Source organism: Megalobrama amblycephala, linkage group LG22, assembly GCF_018812025.1.
Source record: "Megalobrama amblycephala isolate DHTTF-2021 linkage group LG22, ASM1881202v1, whole genome shotgun sequence".
In the NCBI taxonomy this organism is placed as follows: Eukaryota; Metazoa; Chordata; class Actinopteri; order Cypriniformes; family Xenocyprididae; genus Megalobrama; species Megalobrama amblycephala.
In genome coordinates, this window is record NC_063065.1 from 24341867 (window position 1) to 24356662 (window position 14796).

Genomic DNA, 14796 nt, shown 5'->3' on the forward strand with positions numbered 1-14796 from the left:
CAAAACACATTGAATACCTCAAAGAAAACAAGTTTATATCCATTTTTATATCCAACACAATATTAATGTTTTAACTTGGGAAGAGTTCAGAAATAAATATTTGGTGGAGTAACCCTTATTCTCAATCAGTTTTCATGAGTCTTGGCATGCTCTCTACCAGTCAATCTGCTGTTGGAGACTTTATGCCCCTCCTGGAGCAAAAATTCAAGCAGCTTGGCTTTGTTTGATGGCTTATGACCTTCCATCTTCCTCTTGATCAAATTCCAGAGGTTTTCAATGGGGTTCAGGTCTGGAATTTGGGCTGGCCATGAGAGGTTCTTGATTTGGTGGTCCTTCATCTTGATTGGTCTGGCTATGTAGCATGAAGCATTGTCCTGTGGGAAAAAAACAATCCTTCGAGTTGGGGAATGTTGTCAGAGCAAATGGAAGCCAGTTTTCTTCCATAATAACCTTGTACTTGGCTTGAGTTATGTGTCCTTCACAAAGACGGATCTGTCTGATTCTGATATTCTCTGATGAGTCCAGTTTTCAGCTTTGCCAAACACCGGTAGAGTAGGAGCAGAAAAATCATAAATGCTTGGTAATCATAGGCAGAAGATATGTAATGGACTTAAGGGAATGGCAAGTACTGTATGCAAAGCAGTCAGCTGATCAGATTCAAAGAAGAACCTTGCAAAGTGCATGTTTTGACTGTGAAACACTGCAACATCTTGAAACAAACAGGTAAAGGACAAACTCAAGTTAATCTATATGAATTTCTTTCTTCTGCTGAACACAAAAGAAGATATTTTGAAGAAAATGGGTAACCAAACAGTTGATGGGCCCCAATGACTTCCATAGTATGGAGAAAAAAATACTGTTTGATTACCACCATTCTTCAAAATATCTACTTTTGTGTTCAGCAGAAGAAAGAAATTCATACAGGTTTGGAACACCTTGAGGGTGAATAAATGATGGCAGAATTTTAATTTTTGGGTGAACTATCCATGTAATATGAGGTATAAACAGGTCCAAAGAGCATACAAGAAATATAAACTAAACAAAAGAATAAACTGAAGTTGCCATCTGAAATGACCGAAATTGTGTGGACAGCCACTCTTAAAAATAAAGGTTCTTTTGGGGCATTGATGTTTCCATAAAGAACCTTTGACATCCATAGAACCATTCCATTACAGAAGGTTATTTATAGCAGAAAAATGTTGTATGATTATTAAAATGTTCTTCATACTAAGAACAAAAGTGGTTCTTTTAAGAACTGTTCACTGAACGTTTCAGTTGGTTTGGGGAACAAAAAATTGTTCTATGGCATCGCTGGGAAAAACCCTCCTTTGGAACCTTTATTTTTAAGAGTATGTGTGGATGGAAATGATCTACATGGGCATAAGAGAAAGATGCTGGCTGACTGTGAGTTTGTGTGTGAAAGTTTTACTTCATTAAAAGCTGCAGGATCACTCTGGAAAGAGCAGCAGTCGTCCCCTTCTGATCTCAAGTGTGTCCTCCTCTGTCTGGTTCATCTCTGGTGTTGGACTGGCAGCCCTCCAGTAGTCTCTCTCTCTCTTTCTGCTGCAGTGTGTATTTATAGCATACTTTATCCTGCACTAGAATGACAGCAGCACTGTCTGGAGTAGGGGCTGATTGCTTCTGGTGTACCTGTAGAGCTCTTGTCATCTTCCCTCACCATTGCTCTTTTTCCTGTTCTTTCTTCCCTTGTTTTCCCACTGTCAATCTAACCTTCCGGCTGCAGTTCTCCAGGGATATCACAGCTCTGGTAAGAAGGAGCTAAACCTGTCACTTGCTCCCTCTCTTCTGTTATGCAATTTTGCCCTGTTGTGGTTAAGTTTCTTTGCCTTTGCATGAAAGTGCATGTGTATTACATCTCCCTTTGTATCTGCAATGTCTGTTAAAATCTAGTCTTTACCTATCTTAAGAACTGCAAGCTTGTGTACAGTATATTATATTCAGTCGCAAAACATATTTTGCCCCTAATTTATTCCCTTGCCATAAGATTGCACCTTAATATTTGTTGCCTTCTGAGTCATCTTTATTTTCATGGAAGGGGTGGAGCAGATAGAGAAAGAGAGAGAGGGAGGGACATGTCTGTGTAACTTGACACTTCAGGTGTAGAGTCAAAAGTCCAGCTATCACGTCTACACTCTCATTAATGCTGGAGCTCTGTCATATGCACACTGAGACAGCTGAGACAGAAATAACTTTATATATTAAGCGGGATAAGTGAGCCCATTGTAAATGGAGTAATTTCCTGAGCAGAATGTAGTATTTAGACCTTTAGGATATTAGTTGGCTGTTGACTTTGTAAGATGATAACAGAGCAGCTACTAGCGTCTGTAGAATGCTCGGTGAAAGGCTGCCCTCCTCTCGCTTTTTCCTCTTGTCTGCGCACTGCTCTCTCTCCTCAGCTAAAGGTAGGTAAGCCTCTGATACCTAATCCCTCCATGCGGTTAAAGGCATTTGAGCCTTGCTACTTGACCTTTTCCTGTCTCTCACTTTTCCTGGGATGCATTTGAACTTAGATATTTGAAATCGGGGTCAACCTGCCCCCTGTAATTTACTAGATAAATAGTAAAGAGGTAAAAATTTTGATGTTTGATACAACATTAACCATGTTTGTAATTAATTTATTTGGCATTTCAGTATGTTTAGTGCCTGTAGTGTTACTCATTCATTATAATTAATGAAATGTCCCTTCTTTTCAGGCCTATTCTCAAGATGCATACCTCAAAGGAAATGAGGCATATAGTGGAAATGCCCAGAACATCCCCGAGCCACCCCCAATATGTTACCCACGGATAGAGCCAAATGCCTTGGCCATGGCACAGGTGTCAGAGCCATCACGCTCTGCCGAGACATCATGTGGAACCAGACAAGGAGCAAATCGATGCCACAAGCCTGACATAGGCTGCCGCATTGATAACCCTTTATCTCCCCCTATCCCATCTCAAACCTCTCAGGTCCCCAAGACCCAAACTGTTGTGCATGTATTTAATGAGAATTTTAGGACAATGGTAGCATCACCTGAATCTACAGATCAAACTTCACATGTGGCCTGGGCTGGTCCCTGCCACAGGACGGAGGAAAACCAGAATGCGGCTTCAACAGACCCAAGCTTTAACAGGTCCAGGGCCCATGCCACGTCATCTCCAACTGGGGCAGCACAATCACAGCACAAGCCCAGCAGAACTGCAGAGCTCACTGGGTTCTCCGACACTACCCCCAGAACTGCACAGACTTCCATAGACACTAAGCCTGTATCTTCCCACAGACATACCTTAACCACAACAGCGGAAACCATCCCATCAGCCACCTCTCCCACCCCTTACACACCATCTCCTCCACCTGCCACCCCCTCCCCCTGCTCCCCCCACCAGAACATTGACTGGAGGAACTACACCACCTACAAGGAGTATATTGACAACAAACGGCTCTACATGTATGGCTCCCGGACTATTCAGGAACGTCTGGACAGTCTGCGAGCCGCCTCCCCATCCAGTACAGGTGAATACACCAAGCAGAAGAGCGCATCAACAACAGCTACACCCTCACGGGGCTTTTCTGGATCACAGCTGAGACGGAGGAGCGCCTCTCATGATCGGAGTTATCAGGTATCCACTGTGCTGCCTCTGCGTAGCGTTTCTCAGGAGAGGCTTGGTGGTGCAGAACGGACTGCTCTAGCACAGAATTGGCCTCGGAGTGCTTCCCAGGATGCAATCCCGTCGGCCCCCACAGGTATCCTGAAACCGAGAGCATATTCTTGTGACTATCTAGGCAGACAGAATGAAAATGCAACATCCATGTTGGACAGGCAGGCATGCTGCAGAACTGAGACAGAGGAGTGGTTACTCATGCACAGAGGGGACGAGGCAAGAGCAAGCAGGCAGTCTTCTTCCTTGCGCATGGCACCTCACAGAACACAGGATGTATTTAGCTCAGACAGACGAGGGGGCAGTTACCCAGGGTTGCCTAACACCCCTCTCTTCAGTAGAGGTACGGATTCATTGCTTACCTCCAGAGCTGAAAGTCTGGGTAACACCTCTGCACCTTCCGTAAACAGACCCTCACTGCTACCTGCCAAGAATTATGTTTCAGACCCTTCCACCGCTGCTGCTTCTTATATAGCTTCTGCCCTCGCCTCAATACAAGGCCACATCACTGGTAGTTCCAACACAGGCACCATCAAAGACCAAAGAACACCGCTCACTGCCAACCACATGCCCCACAATGCAAAGCAGTTACAGCCTAGGGGGCGGGCTGACAGCCTTCAGGAGCCTTTCAGAGAGGTAGCCCGTGGAGGTCGCTCTTCTTCTTGTTCTGCTGCCACTAAACCCAACAGAACAAAGCAGGGTGGATCCAAGCCCATACTGACCAGTAACGGAACAGTTCCTCAGAAGCCTAGGTACATAGAACCACAACCCCAAGCCAATGAGAAGGAGGCGGAAGGTATCGAGGGTCAAGATGCCACTGTAGTTGTAGTTCGGAGGGAGAAGTCTGGATCTCAACCTATCCGCCACCCTTCCTACATTCTGGCAGTGAACGAGACCGAGGGAGGGGCTGAACCACCTGCAGTCTCCAACACATGCTGGCTGCCTAACAATACCCGGCGCGAAATGCACATGAAGAAACTAGGAGACCAGTGTAAAACCTCCTTTTCAAGCAACCTTGATGACTCACTGGACTCCATTCCCTTCATTGGTGAGAGGCTTTTTCAACTATATAAGATAACTTCAGACTCTGTTGCTATAGAAACCGTTCAGTCTACCCTAAAAGGAGATGAGTTTTGATAAGGTTAAAATGTTTTTAATATATTTTTGTTACTTTACTTTCAAATACTTTTGTCCTGTAGTCAAAGCATCTTCCAAATTTATTTGTGTGCTTAGCAAAGCGATTCACAGAACATGTTCCTGCTGTACCTCTCATCATATTAAGCAGCTCTTGGGATGCAAGGAAAAAGAATTTATCTCAATATTCACTGTTTTATATTATTCATAGTAAACTAAACATCTGAACTTTATCTCCCTACTTTTTACACAAGGCAGTCATTGTCTGCTTCATTGTACTGTCACACTTGGGCAGGTCATGATGAATTTGCTTTTTATTGCTCAGATAAATCAAATAAAAGGCCACACTGTTTCTCTGTCCTTAATGGCCCAGGCTTTGCATAGAGAGCTTTAGATCAAGTGGTGTACAACAGTGGGGTTTTATGACGTATGACAGTTATAACAGCAGGATGAACAGCTCATCCCAATGTAAACAAAGTTGGCAGAGAGGAGTGATGAGTAATTTGAGTTCTGGTAATATCTGTGTGTGTGAGAGAGAGCTTTAAAGAAGCACAGTGTTTTCATAGTGTCTTTCGAGTCATCTGTTCATCCTCACTATTGGCTATATTGGCATTTCTAGACATACATATTCCCCATGTATGTCCTACATGAAGACATTTGAATTTGCTGATTGGTCATCACAAATGGTTGTGCTTCTCAATATACAGTTCCATACTTCACCAGCCTGCACATTTAATTATAGAATGTGTTATGGGCTTTGATTTGTACACAGCTAGGCAGTGTTGTAGCTCAGAGTGTTTGTGAAGTGCATGGGTCAGTCCCTGGGAGCATCTCCAAACTGTAATGTACTCCAGTAGAGTGATAGGACATGACATCATAGTCCGCAGGGGCACAGATAATGTGACATACTGACACATTCCACCCAAGGCAGCGGGACTGAGGAAGCCACTTCCCTGACACTTTCACACTCCCTCCAGTTCATCCACAGCTCGGAAACCTCAGACAAACAAGAGGGCAGTAAAGTGATATGACAAAGTAATGGAACATGCCAGTGGAAACTAGCTCAAAGATTCCTCCTTTTTTGGATTAGTTCCTGAAACACTAATCTCTTTCAAAACAATGATGTTTTATGTTTGATTTGGTAGAATGGATTTTGTTAGGTAGACTCTGTTTTTAAGTTCATTTGATATACTTTGGTTTGGGCTTGTTTTCTGATTGGTTTTGAGTTTTATTTGAAAGACTGTGACTTTTGTTATGGTAGGGCTTATGTTAAATTTGGTAGACTGTCAACTTGTGTCTCAACCCCCCATAAATTTTATTAGTGTATTACACAGAGACTGCAGAGAAAGCAATGGCTGCTAGGAATTAAATCTAATCTATTTCAATCTATTCAAAACTAAAGGGAGTTAAAATGCTGTGGTTAAAAAAGTACTACTAATATTTTATCCAGTGATGCAACCCGTCTGCTCTACTTTTTGTTTATTGTCTGTGCATGTGGGAGGCTTATCAATTTAAGGATTGCTCACTAGCTGTATGAGTAAGCGAGCTTCCTCTAAACTGTCTGACTGTCTGTTGTGTCTATTGGACTATAGTAATCCATGCAATATACTACACAGATAAAAGATCTTATGCGTGTTTATGTCTGTTGTCATTAGATGAGCCATCAAGCTCCAGCAACGACCATGACACCACACACATTCCTGCATCTGCTGTGATTTCAAGCACGCCTATCATCACCACCATCCCACCCAGTCCAACGTCCCCTTCTCCCGTAATACGCCGACAGCTGTCCCATGACCAGGGTGAGGAATATCTCTGCCAACATATACAATATCTCAGTGACATCAGAAATGTGTCTCTTTTTTTATGAATTCACCCTTATCTCCAACTTAGATTCTTTACGACTCACAATTCTGGAATCAGATTCTGGAGCTAAAACAGAGCGCTCCAGGTCCTTCGATGAGGGCTTGGATAATTACAGAGAAGAAGGAAGAGGGTAAGTTTAAAGTCATTATGTAAAATCATAATCCACCAGTACAGTGACCACAAGGTTGAAAAGTCAACCTTCTTCCATTGCTGCCTCTCGCATTATATGACCTCTGTGTTTACTGTGTCTGTACAGGCGGTCGATTAAACACACCCATGGATTCAAGGGGCTTAGAAAGGTGAGACTGCTGTAATAGAGATAATAAATGACTAAGACTCCCACTAACTGCATTATGATTAGTTTACACCTTAGATAAAGTTCTGTCTAGTTAGCACCTGACCTCCAGCTAACATTAGTCAATTTAATGATAATTTTGTCATTAATTATAAAAATAAGTTAATCATGCACCCTGAACCCTATACATAAATTCTGCAATAAAGGGATTTTCTATCAGAGAAGTGCAAGTTTAAAGTGTCACATTCATGTTTTTCACAGCACAGAATGAGTGTAGAACCATCCACATTTGATATGCTCTTGCATTTGTCTCGGAACAGAGTCTAGTTGTGACAAACGTCAGTCTGCATGTGTGCATATACAGACAAGACATACAAGAATGTGTCATGTGTGAACTAGAATGGTCACAACATCAGATTTTCTTATGCAATTTTCGTGTCCAAAAGAATTAACAAAGAAAAAATGATTCTATCATTCAAATGTATCTTTAACTTTATTTTCTCTTTTTTGGCCAATGAATCACACTCAAAATATGAGTGTAGGGAGACAGACAGAGAGTTTGTAACCAAGTTTGGTTACAATAACAAGTTTGTAACCATACAGAATACAAAAAGAACTTACTGTTGATTGGCACTTCCAACACTGTTTTTTTCCAAACCCAAAAAAACTTTTACAAGTTCTCGTATTTGGATAGAGGGTCTTGCTCTCGTCTGTAATGTCCTCAGACATGATTATTATGTGGCAGTAGTACTGTAGCTCACACTGCGTAGTCATCTTTTTTCCGTGTTATGATAGGTGGCAACCAGCATTATAAGGTGCTATACTGCCACCTACCAGTTTGGAGTGGCAACTAGTTACTGGTACTGGATTATTTACGATACGATCACATATGTAGTATTTATGGAGCCCTGTACATGCAGGAAAAAAATAGTAGGCTAAATCGTGCACATGCTTTACTAAGTCGTTCCCTCAATTTATAAATCGTGCACACGATTTACTAATTCATTCCCTCGATTTGCTAAATCGTGCACACGCTTTACTAATTCGTTCCTTCGATTTATAAATTGTGCGCATGATTTACTAATTCATTCCCTCGATTTATAAATCGTGCACATGCTTTACTAAGTCGTTCCCTTGATTTATAAATCGTGCACATGCTTTACTAAGTCGTTCCCTTGATTTATAAATCATGCACATGCTTTACTAAGTCGTTCTCTTGATTTATAAATCGTGCACATGATTTACTAATTAATTCCCTCAATTTATAAATCGTGCACATGCTTTACTAAGTCGTTCCCTTGATTTATAAATCGTGCACATGCTTTACTAAGTCGTTCCCTTGATTTATAAATCGTGCACATGCTTTACTAAGTCGTTCCCTTGATTTATAAATCGTGCACATGCTTTACTGAGTCGTTCTCTTGATTTATAAATTGTGCGCATGATTTACTAATTCGTTCCCTCAATTTATAAATCGTGTGCATGATTTACTAATTCGTTCCCTCGATTTGCTAAATTGTGCGCACGTTTTAGTAAATCGAGGGAACAAATTAGTAAATCGTGTGCACGATTTATAAATCAAGGGAACGACTTAGTAAAGCATGTGCACAATTTTTTTCCTGCATGTCATGTGTGGGTCTCCGTACGTATTAACACTTGATATCGATATTTCATTTTTTAAACATCATGGTTATCGTCAATACTGGTATATGTAAGCAATAAGGTACTGTATCGTGAATAAGTCACAGCTGAAGGGCGTTGTTAGGTACAGCGCAAAGCGGAGTGACTTATTCACAATACAGCTCTAGCCTCGAGTACCTTATTGCTTTTATAAAACGGTTACCACACAATACAAATATTAAAGCCAAAAATATGTATCAATGCAACTTTCATGAAGTAAACATTCACTAAAAGAAGTTATATTATTACGCCATTAGATGGTGGCAATGACTGTCTTTATGATTGTGTCAGTCAGTAGCGAAGACTTTTACATTGAAAAGACTGAATTGTTGTGAACACGGAACAAGACGCAACTGACAAATGCTTTGACTAGCGCTGTCAGTCACGGGAAAACCCCTTAACTGTTAAAAGGACAAGATAATACATCGGACATTTAAACATATTTTTTATTAATTTTTTTTTATATGATTTTTTTTTATTATGAACATAGGACTGAATACATAGGCTAAATCTGAATGCAGGTAATAAACTCGCTCAATCGATCTTTTTCTCACAACATTCTTCTACATAATACAGTAAGCTTCAATGAACAATATCAATTGAGAACATACAGTTTACATTGCTAAGAGCGGTTGCTAAGGGTGTTATGTAGTGATACACAGAATCGTTGGGTGAAGCGGTCATAGCCATGTTTGATCATTAATAAAACAGCTACTAACCAAATCAGAATCAAGGACAGAAACTAACCATTTTATAATTATCTTTGAATCTTAATTTGGCAGTAAATATTGAAATATGTGATTCAATTGATTAATCAATCAATATATTTAATTATTTTGATTAAAAATTGTAATTTTTTCAGAGTGAATTTTCACTGAGAACTGTTGAACTCAGTGGTCCTCATAGGGTTTTCAGTGGCAGCTGTCAAAGAAGATGAATTGTTCAGCAGGCTGATCCATGTTTGGTGTGTTTCAGGCTGTTGACAGGTCTTCTGAGGACTCTGGCTCTAGGAGAGACTCTACATCAGATGTCTTCACTGATGCCACAAAGGAGGGTCCGCTTTATTTCCGGCAGCTGAACTCAGATAAGGGCAAGGTACAACACAACTAAACACCAAAATTCACATTCATGTTTTCTCTTGTTCTGAGTCCCAGTACTGAATGAAGGTGTCTTTAGAGCATGCTGGTCTGTGATGCCGAAGAACTCCTTGTCAAACATATTGTGAACGTGTCGAAACGAGTCTCTAAATGAATGAGAATGGCTGGCAGGCTTTCAGAAACATTTAATGTTGGCAAAGTACTGTAGTGCCAGAGATCTTGTCTTAAGAGATCTTGTCATATTTTACACCACTCAGACGTATAAAAGGTTAAAGGCCCCGATATACTTTATAAAAAAGTAAATCAAAGAACATACTGATGTGATGCCATTTTGAACAAAAAAAGGCCAAAACGAAGTTCGTTCGGTGTTCGATTTGGGAGTTCGAAATGGCTTGCCAAAGCGAACTCTCAGGAAAAGAACAAAACACCTATGTACTACCACTGGCCTGTGACGATAACTTAATAGGAGGTGTGCGTTGAGGCTCTGCCTTCTTTCATGTGGAACTTTTCTCTGATTGAGTCTATCGAGGTAAGATCTCACCGAGTGAAAACATGAACACACTGGATAGCTGCATTATAGTAGAAAATGAAGTTGTGCTTCTGATGAAATAAGGCACTGACACCGTTTTTCTTGTTTGATGCTGTAAAGCTGCTTGCTTTTAAGCAATCTATTGAATAAAATGCCATAAATATAAACATGACATGACTTTACTGAAGTGCTAATTTGCAGATCTCGTGCTATCATACCCATGTTGTTATGATCAGATGCTGTTCTTATGCTTTCTATAAAAATGTTTGCTGTTTTCTCATTTTTGTTGTGTTTATTTTGTTACTGAGAGGAAAGCTTATTTACATATTTACATTTTCATATAAATGCCACTGTGGGCGTTTGTCAGATGTTCGATAATAGTATTTCCATAAGTATATCGGGGCCTTAAAACGGGTACATTAAAACAATAATCCGACAATAAGACTGTGAGTCATTGTGATTTTACCACAATTAAGGGTGTTTAATAATCACAATTAGGGTTTAAATGACAATAAACTGTAATAACTTATTTTCATGACAGATTTATTTAAACATGCATTAAATAATAAAGACATCAATAACAGGTTAAGTAAAAATATAGCCTAATAAATATGTAATACAGTGCATATTTTGTAAAATGCTTTTTTTTTATCTAATAAGAATGTGGACATTGAATATGTTTCTTGAGGTAAATGTAACATTATTAACATTGTATGGCCTACAAGCTGTTTTTTTGATGTCTTTACATGAGACAGGAGTCATTTCGGTAAGTTGTAATGTATATTTCAACATACCTTCTGGTGTTCATCTATGTTTATTTCACGCGGTAACAAGTAGTAAAAGTAGATGAGATGATCGCTTCACGAGCGCTTGATCTGTGCTGCCTCTTGAACTGATTAGTGCCAAATCTACATTTATTGTTTGAATTTCATAATAAATTTGACAGAATTTTAAAGTTGAGACTTCATATTAAAAGTAACAAAGCACAAAGCTTTTTGCGATTATTGTATGGCAGGCACGCTACAAATGTTTAGTGAAGTTTTTTTCACTCATCAATAGAAAACAGCTCAGAGACTAAAAGATTTTTGATTTAAAGAAACCATATCATTACTGATTAAAATCGAGAAATTAATATTGTCAATCCAGCGCTAGTGTCTACCCTATAATAAGTGGGATAACGTACCATAATTATCAAATAGACCCCTCAAAAACATTTGTCTACAGTTGCTAAGCCACTTGTGTATATGTACTATTTTAACTTCAAACATGGCTCGTTCAATCATATTTTCATAATTCTGTTATCTTTTCTACAGCGTGTTGGTAGTGGCATACGGTCTTGGAAGCAGATCTATGCTGTGCTTCGTGGTCACTGCCTCTTCCTGTACAAAGACAAGAGGGACGGACAAACCAACGCCAACTCCCAGATCGAAGACGAGCCTCTGCCAATCAGCATCAAAGCCTGTCTGATTGACATCTCCTACAGTGACACAAAGCGGAAGAATGTCCTTCGGCTGACGACGTCAGACTGTGAATACCTGTTCCAGGCGGAAGATCGAGAGGAAATGCTGTCCTGGATCCGAGTCATTCAAGAAAACAGCAACTTGGATGAAGAGGTGAACGATCAGTAATCATAACACACTTTTTCCTTCAAATACAATCTAAATTACTTACAATTTAGATTTATTTATGATTTATAATTACTTAATTACTTTATTATAGCTTGTCATTATGTTAAGACTGACTTGGGTGCTTGGAAGGTTTTTTTTTTTTCTTTCTGAATCCAAAGATTAAATATTTGTTGAGAGTTCTGTCAAAGCCAAGCCTTAAGCTGTGTGTCCACCAAAGCGTTTTTTCCCATGGCTAGCGATTATTTTATTTTTTTTATGTTTTTTATGTTTATAAAAAATGCTGTGGTTGCCAGAATAATTTTGTAAAAAATACAGAAAAACTGTAATTTACAAACAAGAAAATTTGAATGTAAACCAGTAAATTCAACAATGCACACTACTACTAAAATCTGTTTTGTACCTTTTAACATGTACTGACAACCAACATAATAATGCAGGTGGTAAAAGAGAAAGCCACATGAAGAATCAGAGTTCATCACAAGTAGCTTTTCCACGAGCTGAAATATATACTAATATAAAGAAGGTGCACAGAGTCATTCACGCAAACGCAAAACACCATCATGGTAACCCACAACACTTACACAATGCAATAAACATTCATTAAACAACAGATGTAGTAACATAAAACTCTAATGTACATAACTGATAACAAAAACTATTAAGAAGCATGATTATTTAAACAAAATACTTTCAAATGTAAAGTGGCACACAGGGAATTGTGGAAATATCAGTTTACAGTTTTTGACTGTAAATTATACATTGATTTTGTTCCTTTTACTTCTAAAAATTGTAAAATTTACAGCATTTTCCTGTGAAAATAACATAAAATGTCTGGTAAGATCTTTTACAGTTTTTCCCTTTATATAGTACAGGAACTTACTGTTAACCTGTTTACAATTTTCTGTAGCGTTTTTACAACACTTTACTGTTAAAATCACATTCATTTTTTACAGTGTAGTAACATTTCTGCTCTCAAGCACCCGCAGCAGCAAGGCGTTTTCAGAAGAGCGCTGGCTAAAAACACTTTGGTGGACACACAACCTTAGTTCTCATGCATGTTATCCAAGTTCAGATCCATTCTCCCCATCATTTCCCGTTAATGTCTTATCTGTACTATCAAGCTGGTCATACGTTGGATGAGAATGGTCACGCCTTGGCTAGGAAAATTCTCAGGTATTGCACAGGTAGTGTTCAAGATGCCAGGTCAAAACAGTGAATCTAATCACCATACAGGCAAATATGAACAAAGTGGCATTGATAATTTTGAAGTTTGTTTTTTGAGAAAAGAAAAAAGGAAAGAAAAAAATACTGCACAAATGGAAAGTAAAAGGGCGATCTAAATTACAGACTTTATTCAAAGCACAAAAAGATAAACTTATTACTGTAAAATGTCTATCCACTTTATTTTTAATGAAAGAGTGGGCACGGCTATTTGTAAATTAAATGTCTGGCTTCATCCGCTTCCAATGACTTTTAGCTTTATAAAACAGCTCTTGATGTTGCAAGCTGGTATTTCTTACCATAATATTTTAATGTATTATCTTAATTATAAACACACTGGTTTGTAGCACAAATAGTTTTACGGTTTACTGCACTTTGTTATTTTTCTCGTTATTTTTCCTAATGTATTAGAAGTCTCGCACAAAATAGCTTCAGCCTTGCAACATAAGGTGGATACACACTCTTAACAATGATTTGAAAAGTCACAGAAAACAATGTGTTTGAATTTTAAAGATGTGGTGTTGTGTGGTAGGTGATGCATCTGTTCCATAATATAAGTAATCTTCAATCACACACTGTAAATAAGAATTGTTGGTTTAACTTAAAAAAGTAAGTTACCTCGTTGCCTTAAAATTTTGAGTTCATTGAAATTAAAAATTTGAGTTCACACAATGAAGGTGATTGGTTTAATCAACAGAAACTCAAAATATTATGTTATCTGAACCACATTAATTACTGAAGTTGATTTGACAGTAAGGAACAATATTACAATATAGTAATTCTGCCTGAAATCCTAAATTTCTCGACATCGTCGCTTAAATGACTAAATAAATTTGTGAAATGTTAAACTCATATAAAACTCCTTGACAACCGGCTATTTTCAAAAGACACTGACTGTTTCTTCATTGATGCTTTTTGAGTATTGTACACACTTGATTAGAACAAAACCAGATTCTTTTATTCCATTCATTACTTTTAAACACTCAGATGTGTTGCATGAGCATCAGATTTTTCAGGCATTTTCAGAATTTTCACCTGCAAAATCCAAACATATTTTCATTAATACTGTTTGAGAATCACTTACTCTTACTTAAAACAAAACCAACCAATATTTAAATATCTTAATAGCCTTTGAACGCTCAGACATGTGCCAAAGTCACTGCGGCACTGATATATGTGCTAGACACTATAAATACAGTATAGCTTAAACTAAATCCAAAGGATCACAAAGGCTGACAGGAAACCTTTTTTTTTAATTAACTCCCTGAGGTCTGAAAACACGCCGGCGTGTTTTGCAGGATTTTTTTCACATTGCAGCAAAACAATACTACTAAAATACTCCGTCATTTCTTGTCGTAGAGACATAAGTAATGTATCAATTGAAACTATAGAATGTCTTCTTTTATTTGTGTACACTCAGTAAAAACACAATGTTGTGCTTTTTGTAAAATAAAGAAAACTAACATGATGCGTGATCTCTCCTCTCCCTCTGAACGAAGTCCAATCTGATAGTTCTCAGAAAATGAACTGTAACTTATGAATACTAATGACAAAAAAAAAATGACACTTACGTCTAAAGAAACGTTGAAATGTCAGGTTTTAAATCGTGCAAGTCAAATCGAAAACAAACATTCTGTGTTTATGTAATCTGTATGAAAAGAGAGCCATGTCAGAAGTCTGTGATTCA

General features: G+C 38.6%; 1 protein-coding gene across 1 annotated transcript in view; it reads left to right on the forward strand.

The window, feature by feature from the left end:
- Window positions 1-14796, forward strand: part of LOC125258261 (rho GTPase-activating protein 21) — a 74055-nt gene that overhangs the window by 38657 nt on the left and 20602 nt on the right. Inside the window, 7 exon segments of the mRNA XM_048175159.1 lie at window positions 1745-1768; window positions 2715-4707; window positions 6449-6595; window positions 6687-6789; window positions 6916-6958; window positions 9610-9729; window positions 11574-11873. Coding sequence (XP_048031116.1) covers window positions 1745-1768; window positions 2715-4707; window positions 6449-6595; window positions 6687-6789; window positions 6916-6958; window positions 9610-9729; window positions 11574-11873 — 2730 coding nt within the window.